Raw genomic sequence first — 13,563 nt, 5'->3', positions numbered from 1 at the left:
TAATTGTGGCTGACTTAGTAATTTAGAAGGCAACATACATTTTTGGGGGCGAATAATGATATTAAAAAGAAGCCTGTTTAATTAGCACCCCTTTTATTTTATTTTTAAATATTAGTTTGTATTTGAAGACAAAATACCTAACTGTATTTTTATAAGAGTTATTTTTATATAAATTTAATACTTGAAGAATTTTTGAAGAGCATTTATTTTATTTAACTGACACCTCTATTTCATTCCTAACTCTACGGGAACTCCATGGGAACAGAACGGCTGGTCGTGATTGGTCGATCTTACAAAAAGACTGACCAATCAGAGAGAGCTTTCGGACAGTTGACAATTTGACAATTTCTCATCGATAGATTATAATATAGCGAAAAATAATGCGTTAAATTGCAATCAGATGTTACGGTTCACAATAATTCGACAGTTTACAATCTCTCGAGATAGATTGTAATCTAACGATGTTTGTAATCTTACGGTAACATATATACTTTCTAAGTATGTCCGAGATATACAAACAAAAATTCATACATACTCTTGTTACTAACCTGACCTGGAATCAAACACTTAGTGCCCGTTTTCACCAACAATCTCTAAACGTTTCCCTAACTGTCACTTAGAATAAGGGCGCCCTCAATAATCCTACTTCCTACTCATATTATAAACGTGAAAGTTTGTGAGAATGTATGGATGTATGTTTGTTATTCAATCACGCAAAAACGGCTGGACCGATTTGATTGAAAGGGGAATGCCGATTTTAGGCCCTGCAATGCCCAAGAAATTTATTTTAGTAAAAAAAATATGTAAATTTTACGTATTTAACTCTTCTATTCACGACACGAAACATCTCAGTAACTTTACTTTGTTTGCATTTGCATCTTAGTGATTCGCTGCGTGTATTTTGCTATAAAAATCGACGTTTTTGACCATGAATACTGACTCTGGTGATTCTCCTATACCTGACGACCACGGCCTGAATATGGATTCCGCTCTTGCTGATAATGAGAACGTTTTCAATAACTTTTTAATACTTATATAGGCGTTATATAGGGCACATTAAAAAAACCTTGTAATTTGAAAACTTCAACTATTTTCAATAATTTTTCTTTTATCAATATATTCTTTGTGGGGCATACTAATAGAAACAATCGATTTACTTGTGGGCATTCAGGGCCTAAATAACTATGGCGGCTTGGCATCCTCCTTTGGTATGTAGATAGATGATACCTTGGATTAACACATAGGCTACTTTTTATCAACACACCACGTGGGCGAAGCTGCTGGCGGAAGAAAGTAAAGGTTATACACAGGACACTTAAACTTTGATGAAAACGAAATTCATATTAAGTATTCCCTAAGGCTGGAAACAGTGCTCGGCCGACGGTCAGTGCTAACCGTACGTCCAGACCGAATCACATACAACATCACGCTCGTACTGTCAGCGTAGCTGTATGCTCCTTCATAGACTTGCACAGATGTAGCTACGTCGACTTTTGGTCAGCGCTGAGCTTTGGTCAAGCACTGTTTCCAGCCTAAATGCTCTTAGGGGATCCCTAAATACATGTATTTGTTGTTGAAAATGGGCATTATACTTGAGGGGTTGGTTCTTTACCCACTAAGCCACCATGACTTGGTTACTTTCATAATCGGATTGCCATCCCATCGGGTTATGAGAGTGAGGGAATAGGGAGTGCACCTGTGTCTGCGCAAATGTTTGTGCACTATAATATGTCCTGCGCAGCTGGCTGATCTCCTTAAATGAGAACAGCCGCCGTGGCCTAAATCGGCCGTGAACGCCATTATTAATACTTTTCATAATGAAATATTTAATTTAACCTTCATATTTTCAAACAGCACCCATCAGAAACTCCCCCACCAACCCGAGTGGAGACAAGAGAAGAACGACTGGAGCGCAGACGGAGAGAGAGAGCGGAGCAGACAGCGTACAAGTTAGAGCAGGAGATTGCGCTATGGGACCCCACGACAAATGCGAGGGCCACTATGGACCCTTTCAAGACTCTGTTTGTGGCTAGGATTGTGAGTATCACATTATATTTTTTTAGCTATAGAGCTATATACATATTTAGGTCAATGGGTCATATGTTTGCACTCAAAAGACTATGAAATTACTGAACTAATTTGAAAAAATATTTTCCAGTTAGGAAGCAACATGTTAAACTTTAGCTCCTGGCTGGCATTGAACATCCTTGGCAGTTGTTAGGGGTAGTCAGAAGCCACTAAGTCTGACACCAATCTAACCAAGGAGTATTGGGTTGCCCGGGTAACTGGGTTGAGGGGGTCAGATAGGCAGTCGCCCCTTGTATAGCACTGGTACTCAGCTACATCCGGTTAGACTGGAAGCCGACTCTAACATAGTTGGGAAAAAGGTTGGGAGGATGATGATTTTAATTCTATGTTATTTTGTCCACAGAACTACGATACTTCAGAATCTAAGTTACGGAGAGAGTTTGAAGGTTATGGAGCGATTAAAAAAGTAAGTTGTTTTTGCTTAATTCATTCCCAAAGTTTTAAGGTTCGCTTTGAATACAACTGCCGACCGCACATGCCGCGACAGCCTGAGTACAATTGATATCTGACAGCGACTGATCATGCTGCTGCCGCTTCGATCCAAAATGGTTTCATGTAAATACATACAAGTGCAGCTGTGGCCGACATCATGCAGTCGGCAGTTGGCATTTAAAACGTATAGTTATCGGCACGGATAATGAGCTCTCGGCGGAAGAGTGGGGATCGCTTTGCGCACTGTACACTTATGGCAATAAACCAATAAATCACTTCTAAAGGTGAAGGTCAGGGCTCAATATCTTGCCGATGATTATACCTTTAGTACACTGCTATATAAAAGATGCAACAAGTACTTTTCATGAAGCATCCGCCTATCTGACCTCTACATTGTTACTAGGTAATATGATACACTGTGGTTGGACCTAACCATACACTGTCCTTGATATATGTGTGTCGCCATATCATATTTCATCCAAATTAATTTAGCTATATTATGTAGGTACTGTGGAAGCAATACAAACAAATTCGCTTTCGCAATTATATCAATTAACTAGCTTCTGCCAGCGGTTTCACCCGCATCCTGTGGGAACCTCTGCACGAACCCGAATAAAAAGCCTATAATAGCCTTCCTCGATAAATGGGCTATCTAACACTGAAAGAATTTTTCAAATCGGACCAGTAGTTCCTGAGATTAGCGGGTTCAAGCAAACAAACTCTTCAACTTTATAATATTAGTATAGATATGCATATATGATGAAATATATGTGTGTTAGGAGTTTGTGGCTAAGTTACAGACATTGAGGTTGATCTATCGATACGCGGGTGACCATCTTTGTCATGACAAGATCCATCCTTTATGCTCACTTTAAATTGGTGGGTATGTCTAAGTCTGACAATCAGGCCTACCAAGAGGGTACCTGGGTAACTAGGTTGAGGAGGTCAGATAGGCATTGACTCCATGTAAAACACTGGTACTCAGCTGCATCTGACTTAGACCGGAAGCCGACCCCAACATAACTGGTTATGCTAGGCAGATGACAGTAAGGTTGTGTTCAAACCAAACTGACTGTCTGCCGCCGAATGTGAGCGAACGTTACGCAGTTTATTGTATTATCATACATATTCACTTTTCGTTCACATCTAACCGACGATACGTTATGCTTAATATTGTTGTCCTCCTAGCCGATTATCGGCTACGGCGGCTGTTCTCGTATAAGGAGATCAGCCAACTGCGCAGGACATATTATAGTGCACAAGCTTTTGCGCAGACACAGGTGCACTCACTATTCCTTCCCTCTCATAGCGGGATTTAACGGCCATCTGACACGACCGGAGAGAGATCACAAGCAGGACCGACATTTACGTGCTCTCCAATGCACGGATGCATAATATGCATTGATTGACACTTACATTCTGGGTCTGACAATTATTTTGGTTAGAACGTAGCCAAATTGTTTTATAAGTACTAATGTTCTCCATCTTTCTCCCCTACCAGATATGCATGATATACAACAAAGACAACAACAAACCCCGCGGTTACGCCTTCATCGAGTACGAACACGAACGCGACATGCACTGTGAGTAGCTCTCCAACAGGGTGACGAGCAGACCACGTGCTGGTGATGTGGTGTAGGGTAACTAGTGAAGTGGGACAGGGTAACTAGCAAAGTAGGCGAAGGGTAATGGTAAAATAGTCGAAGGGTACAGTGAAGAGTGAGAAAAGGTTATGGGGTAAAAGGAGATTAGAATATGCAGTAATGTTGGCGTAGTTTAACTAGTAAAGTTAGCGTATTCCAACGTTAGCCTATATCATTTATAGGCTAACGTTGGAATACGCTAACTTAGGAATAGGCTAAAGCGTAAAGTGGGCCTTGTAGTGTAAGGGTCACTAGTAAGGTAGGGTCGGGTAACTAGCAAAGTGGTGGAGGTTATTAAGTGGGCGTAAGGTAACGATTAAAATTGGGAGAATAGTATAGGGGTAAAAGGTGCTTAAAATATGAAGTAACTTTGACATAGGGTGAGGAGTAAAGTTAGGGTAAAAATGTTGGGTAACGTAGAAAGTTGTTTCTTTTTACATAGGACTAGTAAAATAAACGCATAAGTTACCGTCCGCAAGCAAAGCGATTCGTTTCTTATTTATATGTAGGAGTCTGTGTGAAAGTTCGTGTGAGTATGATAACAAGGTAAATGGTAATAAGTTTTGAACGGTTACACCTAAAGATAGGGTAAATATATAAAGTCAAAATTGTTTCGGGTATATTTATCGAACTTAGCACTGGAGGATAAAAGCTTAAGTTATGAAGGGTAAATTGTATATTACTAACTTTGGGTTATTAACAAAATTCTTAAAACTAGACTAAATTATCTACACCACAGAACCAACACCAATCTGTATATTATAAAAAAATAAATATTTATTATGTTTTTTACTTTATTATTTTATCACCATTATGACGGTACAGTCGACATGTTATGGGTGGGTCTACACGGTGCATGTAGCTGGAGCAAGTTAACACGCGCAAGTGACAAGAGCACGCGGGTGGGTATCTTGCTTTGGTACATGCGCGAGTCGCTGGACACGCACGTTTTTAAAATGCATGTAACCTGCGCATGTGCCTCAACATGCGCAAGCTACTTGCACCGTGTAAATGCACCTTAAAAGAAATATTTCCAGTATGTTTTCTAGCAAAGAGTTTTATATAAAAAAAGGTTGTAATGGTGATATATCTCCTTGCGCCATTCTGTCGATCGATGCGCGGGAGTTGAGACATTCTCGGAGGAGATTGTCTCTGGATGTTTTCTGTTTTTTTTTTATTTTTTATTTAGGTTATTTTTTTGCAGTCTTATTTATCTGACTGATATTGTAATATTTTTTTACACTATCTATTTTTTATCGAATGTTTTAGTTACATACTTACGTGTCTTTTTGGATTAATTGTAACTGCCAGACCAAGCTAGATTCGAACTGCAGGATTTTTTCAAAATTACGCTTTTTTTATTAAACTTGCTACTTTGATTATTAAATTACCAGGTACAATTATAATTATACTTTGTACAAAATTAAAAAGAAAGTATTGAATAGCCGTTATCCGCGATTTGACGCGAGCCTTGTCGGATACGGGCTTTTTTACCGTTTAATGATATTGAATTTCTACTAGAAAAGTAACTTATTTGGTTTAAATGAATTTTTTTACTTTACATTCGGAAGTAAAACTAACATTTTTATTTTTCTATATTTTTTCGTACTTTAACCAGTTATTTCACGGATTCTCCAGACCAAAAAACGAATCTCCTCCGAGAATGTACGATGTATGTAAAGGTTCGTCCACACTTCCGCATATTTATATTAATAAGTAATTTTTCTTTTTCGAACCAGACTTGCCGTAGCGACAATCGAGTACTACCAAAAATAGGTTTGTATGTGGTAAGAAACCAACATACATGCAAAATAAAATTTTATATATACTTATTTAGGCGACGAGGCCTCTATAACCGGCCAAAAAGGAGTCGGGATGTCGAAAAATTGCAAAAAAAAAGTAAAAAAAATTTTTTTTTTTTCGTCGAAAAGTAGCTTTTAATTCGATGTTTTTTTTTTTTGGTCTTAAATTAGTAATTTAATTGATTTGATATATGAACGAAAGTTTTTCATTGATATCTAACAAAAAGTAGTATTTTTTTTGTTGATAATTAAAATTTTTGATTGGAAATAAGTGTCAGTAATTTCGTATTTTGCGCATCGGATAAAGTAAGTAAAAGCGCACCAGGTAAAGTGTACAATCGCCGTTATACGGATAAAAACGCGGGTTTTGTAAGTAAAAAAAAGTGGTAAATTTTCATACGGTAGGTATTTGTAACGGTGGGTATGAATTTTTTGATCCTCTAGAGTTTTTCATTAAATATGGTCGCTCGGCTTGGTCGGTAGGTATAAAAAAGTAGGTATACAAAACATTTTTATTACTACAATTAATGTTTTTAACACTTTGACCGGTGAATTTTGCGGAATGGCCGGTCAAAGTTGCAAGTTGGACGGAACCCGGCATTTGTTGGTCGGGAAGTGAATCTTTACAGGTTGTATGTATTTATAACAACAAAACAATGTTATATCGTGTTTAAAAATATCCATTTTTAATTTCAAAAAGCGTTTTTTCTTAATTTTGTAACTTTTTAGACACGATATTTATTATTATAATAATGGTCTTAACAAGGACTACTTCACGAAAAATAGGTAAAAAAAATCACAATAATAATTGTCCATTTTGAAACTAATATTAATCACATCTTTTGTGCACATCTTTTGCGGGCAAAGTTGTTAATTCTTGGTCACTTTGCATAATTTCTAGTCAAAGTATGACTACTTTTTGAATTTTGAAATATAAAAGTGATTTTTCACTTAATAATTAACGAATTGTTTTTTTTTTTTATTACATTTTTTGATGTGCAGAAAAGATTGACAGAAAATAAGACAGAACCGCGTGACTATGTTACGCTAAAAAATAAACTAGACACCTTTTTGAGTTTAATTACTTATTTCAGTTAAATAAAAGACTGAATAATTATCCAATGTAAGAATAATAGTAGTCCAAATATTTAGTTAGTTAGATAGTTGTAAAAAAAAATACGTAAATAAAATGTTTTTGTTCCAAATGCTTACATATTTTAAACAATTAAAGCATTTCTTGTTAGTAAAAATTTATTATTACTCCTTAAAGATATGCTAAAGTATTTTCGGTATATATGGATGCATATATGGCATGTATTCAAAGCAAAAACTACAGTTAATATAAGAGTGAATTCCGAAACTAATTATGTCGGTAAAAAGGCCTGACAACTTCAGTCAAAATCAAATGTTTTTATTTCAAACTAGATTCCGCCCGCGGCGTCGCCTGCTTAGAGTTCAGTTATATCGCGTTTCCAAGAGAACTCTTCAAAAGTCCGAGATAAAAACTATCCTACGTTCTTTCTCAAGGTCAACTCTATCTCTGTACCATATTTTACTAAAATCGTTACAGTGGTTTAGACGTGAAAGCGTAACAGACAGACAGTTACTTTCGCATTTATAATATTAGTGGGGATACGCCTTTGCAGGCACCTATGAAACGTCACACTATTTGCACGGTTCCAAAAAGTTGCTCTCATGGAGAAGAGCCGGCAAGAAACTCCATAGACACTGTTTTTTTTAAAAAGGTTCAAGTTATAACTCAATAAGGTGTCGCCACTAGTCCAGTCGCGCGGTTCTGTCCGTATTGCGAACGCTACAGCCGTTTCCTATATTACAGCCGCGTACAAACATGCAGACGGGAAGAAGATTGACGGAAAGCGGGTACTAGTCGATGTCGAGAGGGCTCGCACGGTTAAGGGATGGCTGCCGAGAAGATTGGGTAAGTGGTACAGTTTTCTACGGGTTGTTCGAAAGAGTTACCGCGGCCCTGGTACATAAAAGGCCTACGACGGAACACGACGGTATTTAGTCAGTAAGAGTCTGACACTGTCTCACCGCTGCTAACCCACAGCGAGAGGAGTCATTTGATGATTTTTGACGTCGTTAAAAAAAAGTGGTACTCTTGGAAGCAAGTTTGAAGAAAGACCATTTATTAACACAATACTAGGGGAAAAAACTGAAATATATACCAAACTAGCTGTTGTACCCATGTCCCGGGGTAACTTCTTAACTTGATCGAATAAAACAGCCCGTTTTCAGTTCAAATTCTGAATTATTTAAATCGATTCAGTAGTTCCGAAGCCTATTCGATTCAAACAAATCTTTCCTCTTTATATAGAAGCATAGATTAAAATTTGAGTTAAAGCTGAACATATATGTACCTATTATAGGTATTCGGGAACAGACAATTCCCGCAAAATGTTATAAAAAAACTGATAGATATAAACTTGTTGGTTAACCGATTTTTACATAAATGAATGTCCGTGAAATTTTCTCCAAATAACGTAATGACCATTTATAGGCGGAGGACTGGGCGGCACACGTCGCGGCGGCGCCGACGTCAACATCAAGCATTCCGGCCGCGAGGACAACGAGCGCGAGCGGGAGCGATACCGCCTCGAGCAGCGCGAGCGAGACGAGCGGCCCCGCCACGACGCCAGGCCTGACCGGACGCGTGAGTTGTAGATATAAGCCGAGCGGGAGAGCGAGCGATGCCGCCTCGAGCAGCGCGAGCGAGACGAGCGGCCCCGCCACGACGCCAGGCCTGACCGGACGCGTGAGTTGTAGATATAAGCCGAGCGGGAGAGCGAGCGATGCCGCCTCGAGCAGCGCGAGCGAAGCAGAGTAGATATGAGTTTCTTTATTGCAGGTTTTTATGAATACAAGAGTTTCAACCGCGCTCTGAAAGAACTAACTATGTCACATACCGTCCGGATAATTTAGGCTTTGAGAAGGTCCATTTTCAACAACAATATTGAGAATCGTGACATCGCTGTCACACCTAGGCCCAAGTTTACAACATAAACGGCAGTTTTCTTAAAATAATTGTTTAGAAAAGGTGAAACCGCACTAATGTCTCGTGGCTGAAGCATTATCGGTTTCATATATTTAATATGGTTGGGGACATAACTGTCGTGTTGTATTTATGTAAACCGATATGCTTCTAAATCTATCTGTATAAGTATATTTTCACCTTAACAGTAAACAGTTGAGTGAATGTTCATGTTGTCAGTGAAAATGGGCCGTAATTTCATATTTTACCCGACTTTGACCGCAGGTCTTTAAAAGTTAAAGTGGATTTTTCACAAACCCACAACCCTCTTCTATAACATACCGCTTCTCTTCCCCACAGAGACGGCAGGCGGTCGCAGGCGGTCTCGGTCGCGGTCGCGTCGCCGCTCCGCGTCGCGTTCCCGCAGACGCGATCGCGATCGCGAGCGTGAGCGCGACCGAGAGGCGCGGGAGCGCGACCCGGAGGATGCTGAGCGGTTAGTTTTATAACCTTTAGCTGTTTCTCAAGGTTCCATTCGTTATATGAGGGAGTGAAGTACCTTGTACGGTGCAACCACACATTACCCACTTTAGCAATTTACACCATTTTCATTTCACATTTCAACTGTACTGTTCATATGTAAGTTCAGTTCGCCTCGAGTTACCAAATCAGCTAAACGTTCTGACCATTTCGTAAAGTTAGTTATGCTCATCTTTACCTTTAGTACCTTTTCGTCAGTACAACAGTGTTCAGTACTTAACTTTCTAGTATTGTTTTCTACCATCGTATTAAGTAGTGTACGGTCTAGCAAGGGATCATATATACCTACTGTCCTTTTTCAGAGTGATCCATCTATGAGCGAAATTTCGGTTATGTAGTTTTGGCGTAAAAGTCGAGAATGATTAGGATTAAGAGTGTTTGTGTAATATAAGATGATAAATGTAAGATTTTGAATTATGTAAAAGTATTTTTGAGTACGAATTGACACAATTGTTCCATAGTGAATAGATTTTATTAAAATTTCTTATGATTTTGCAATATCCATACATGTTACCCTGGTTTACTAAAATTTGATGCTGAATTGGTCCCTATCAAACTGAAAATGTCGTCACTGTTATTTTGTTCAAACTTTAAAATTAAACTTATTTAAATACATCTCCTGTGACGTACAAAAGTCAAATTCAAATTATTTATTTCATTTAGGCCTTTATATTTATGAACGTCAAAAATATAAATAAGTTTGATTCTAGATGCTTATTTCAATTGGTTTAACGTTATAAAAAAAATATATATACCAAAACAAATTAATCATTTATTTTCCTTAATAACAAAATGTATTCCCTACCGCAGCACCGCGGCCCGTCGTCGTCGCTCGTCTCGCTCTCGCTCCCCGCGGCGGCGCGAGCGTCGGGAGCGCGACAAGGAGCGCGAGCGCGAGCGCGACAAGAAGCGCTCGCGACGCGACAAGGAGCGGAAGGAGCCGAAGGTCAAGCCGGAGGATATTAAGATCAAGGAGGAGCCTATGGACGGTCAGTAGCGTACATTTTGGGTATTTTAACCACTGTATATAGGTATTTTTCCCTATATAGGTTCTTTTTATCACTTGACCAATCTAGGCCTAAGTTCACCGACAACATTAACGTCTGTTTTTGACTGAATCTTAAGGAGATTTATCTGTATATATGAAATTATGCGATTATCACGTGTATTTGTGACCCAATTTTTATGCGGTTCCGCATAGTATTTGTCAGATATAAAAGGCAGATGGTTTTTAAGGTATAAAATGAATAGACTGGTAAAAATAAAATAATTTTGATAAACAAAACAACAGTCCAATTGGACATCAAAATTCATATGTCGACACGTATTTTTAAGAAAATTTACGTAATTGTTGTCCATGAACTTGGGCCTATCTCCAACATTTCGTACTCTAACCGGTTTTTACACTTTAACCGCTGCCGGATAGAAGGGAGAGTCAAACGTGGTGATGTTAAGGAGTTTATTGATGGTGAGTTCTTAGCTTTAGCCGGACACAGTCCGATTTATCCGCACCTGAGTAAAAAGTGGCCTATACGTTATTCTGAAGTGTATAAGCTATACTTTGACGTTAAAATATAAAATAAGTAAAAATATACTTTATTGCATATTACTGCCTAATTTTATCAAAATCTGTATAGCTGTTTGTGCGTGAAGAAGTTACAAAACTCACAAACTTTGTTATTAATGTGGTATACTTGTTAGAAGTCTATGTTTCTTTCTTTCTTTGTCTGCAGTTAATCCCGAAAAAATCCAAATAATTCTAAAAACAGAAGATTTTTTATATAACAAATTCTTACTTCTTATTTACTTCTGAAATGCTTATTGGAACAACAACGCTGTGTCTCGACGTTTTTGCAGCGACAAACATACTTTCGTAAATAGCATATAAGTACATACCAAATATTTCTACAAAACACAAAAAAAACTCAACATTTTCGTCAAAAATCTAACATTTCCATATATTTTCGCAGATTATCCAGAATTCAGTATGGCGCCCCTGGACGTGCAGATCAAGCAGGAACCGAACGAGGACGAGAATAAATACAACCCGGAAGACACGAACGGCGATGATTATAACTATTAGTTCTATAGCTATTCACATGAGAGCACTTGGTAAGGTTTGTGCGGTTTCTCACGGTAAAGCGCGGTTTTTGAAGGTGAAATTACGGTGTTTTAGAGCTCTGCCTCATTAGGACGCCAATGGCGACGTCGCCGGCTACGTATCCAAGCAGTTAATATTGAAATGTATGGTACCTAACTCACATGGCGACGGCTTGGCAACGTCACCAAATTGGTAGCGTGGCCACGAGCTACAGTTCTCTACGTGGCTTCTGGATACTCTGGCAGCTTGGCGACGTAGCCGTGGTTGCCACTATAATGTACACGGACGTCGCCATGGCGTCCTAGTGAGGCAGAGCTTTTATGGTAAAATTGCTGTTTTCGACGTTAATCGCGACATTTTCGGTAAAATACGGTTTTCCAAAGTAGTAACGGGTTTATGGAAGCGAAAAAGACGGAATTTGCCGTGAATGTTACGGTGTTTTTTATGCGAGCGATGATGGTTTTATCGATATTAAAAGTTATGTGAATTAAACTTAGAAAAGTATGTTGTGTGAATTTGTAAAGCAAGAAAAAACCTTAGCATTTTACGGCATAGACACCGTATTTTATACGGAAAACCTTACTTGCTATTAATCATAATTAGTACTTTTCGCCGTACCGAAAACCGTTATTTTCCCCAAAGAAAAAGCCGTTCTTTTCAAATAAAACTTTGTGCGTATAAAAGCCTTAAAGTGCGAGAAAAATCTACAATATTATAATTCCATTATTTCAAGTTTAGGTAAATAATACCTAGTGTTGAGATCTCTCATAAATAGTCAAGTTTGTAATTATGTAAGAACTCTGATTAATATAAAACAAACCAATAAAATAAATACTTTTATCAATATCTTGTTTTAACAGATTCAGCCATTGAAAAATCTATACTAATATTATGTGCAAAGCTGTAGAATTTGCTTGAAGTTCGTATGTACATTCTAAGTATATCTTGGACACCAATGACTGTGTTTCGGATGGCACGTTAAACTGTAGGTCCCGGCTGTCATTGAACATCCTTGACAGTCGTTACTGGTAGTCAGAAGCCAGTAAGTCTGACAATCAGTTTTATTTAGGGGTATTGGGTTGCCTGGTTAACTGGGTTGAGGAGGTCAGATAGGCAGTCGCTCCATGTGGCACACTGGTACTCGCTGCATCTGTTTAGACTGGAAGCCAACTCCAGCATAGTTGGGAAAAGGTGAAGGATGCTGAGTTCTTTCAACAAACTCTTCAGCTTTACTTTATAATATTATAATAGTATAAATTAATCCAGGAGCAATTTAAATGGATTTTAAAATAAAAGTTCTTTAGAAAAAATAATATCAATTAAATATGTCTCGTCCGTTTTAAACTATTGATTGAGGAGCGTCCGGTATAAGTTATGAAATAAAAATATGGATACAATTGAATCATTTTGTTTTATTTTGATCATAAAACGTATTTACATATTTGACGACCTCGATGGCTCAATGGTCACCATGCCAGACTGCCGAACCTGTGGTCCCTGGTTCGATTCCCGGTTCGGTCGACATTTGTGTGATGAGCATGCTTGTTGGCCATGGTCTGGGTGTTACAATATATATTTATAAATATGTAGCTATATGTAGTTTATCAGTTGTGTTAGCACCCATATCACAAGTAAATTAACTTACCATGGGGCTAACCGACCGTGTGTGAAAGATGTCCCGATATATGTAAAAACATGCGTACAGATGCTACAGATAGTAGGATTATTGGGAACGGCGTTTAGGATTCTGCCGTTTGATATATTGGTAATGGCGACTATCTGCGACTTTCTATAACCGATTTTCCGTTGTTACTCGACTGGAGATCGGAAATTTATATGGAGCTAAATGTTAAAATAAATGTCAAAATTCAATTCCTAATCGCAAAAGATTGATTATAGGAAGCCACTGTAAATGTTGTACGAGTCCAAAAACGGGTCACTCGTATGATTCATACGGGTGGGGTT

The 13,563-nt window shown here is 38.3% G+C and overlaps 1 protein-coding gene across 2 annotated transcripts in view; it reads left to right on the top strand.

Annotated features, from left to right (window-relative positions):
* LOC124644419 (U1 small nuclear ribonucleoprotein 70 kDa) overlaps positions 1 to 13,000 on the top strand; it is a 31,520-nt gene extending 18,520 nt beyond the window's left edge. Inside the window, exons 2-9 of one of the 2 annotated variants that reach the window (XM_047183760.1) lie at positions 1,855 to 2,037; positions 2,432 to 2,494; positions 4,022 to 4,103; positions 7,803 to 7,904; positions 8,487 to 8,639; positions 9,318 to 9,453; positions 10,308 to 10,486; positions 11,468 to 13,000. In XM_047183760.1, the coding sequence (XP_047039716.1) occupies positions 1,855 to 2,037; positions 2,432 to 2,494; positions 4,022 to 4,103; positions 7,803 to 7,904; positions 8,487 to 8,639; positions 9,318 to 9,453; positions 10,308 to 10,486; positions 11,468 to 11,580 (1,011 nt within the window). In that variant the 3' untranslated portion in view covers positions 11,581 to 13,000. The remainder of the gene's footprint in view (positions 1 to 1,854; positions 2,038 to 2,431; positions 2,495 to 4,021; positions 4,104 to 7,802; positions 7,905 to 8,486; positions 8,640 to 9,317; positions 9,454 to 10,307; positions 10,487 to 11,467) is intronic. The other variant, XM_047183761.1, reaches the window with a different exon arrangement.
* Positions 13,001 to 13,563: the final 563 nt, after the last annotated feature.

This window comes from Helicoverpa zea, chromosome 30, assembly GCF_022581195.2.
Source record: "Helicoverpa zea isolate HzStark_Cry1AcR chromosome 30, ilHelZeax1.1, whole genome shotgun sequence".
In the NCBI taxonomy this organism is placed as follows: domain Eukaryota; kingdom Metazoa; phylum Arthropoda; class Insecta; order Lepidoptera; family Noctuidae; genus Helicoverpa; species Helicoverpa zea.
The sequence above is the reverse complement of the archived record's forward strand: the minus strand, read 5'-3'. Positions and strand labels throughout refer to the sequence as shown.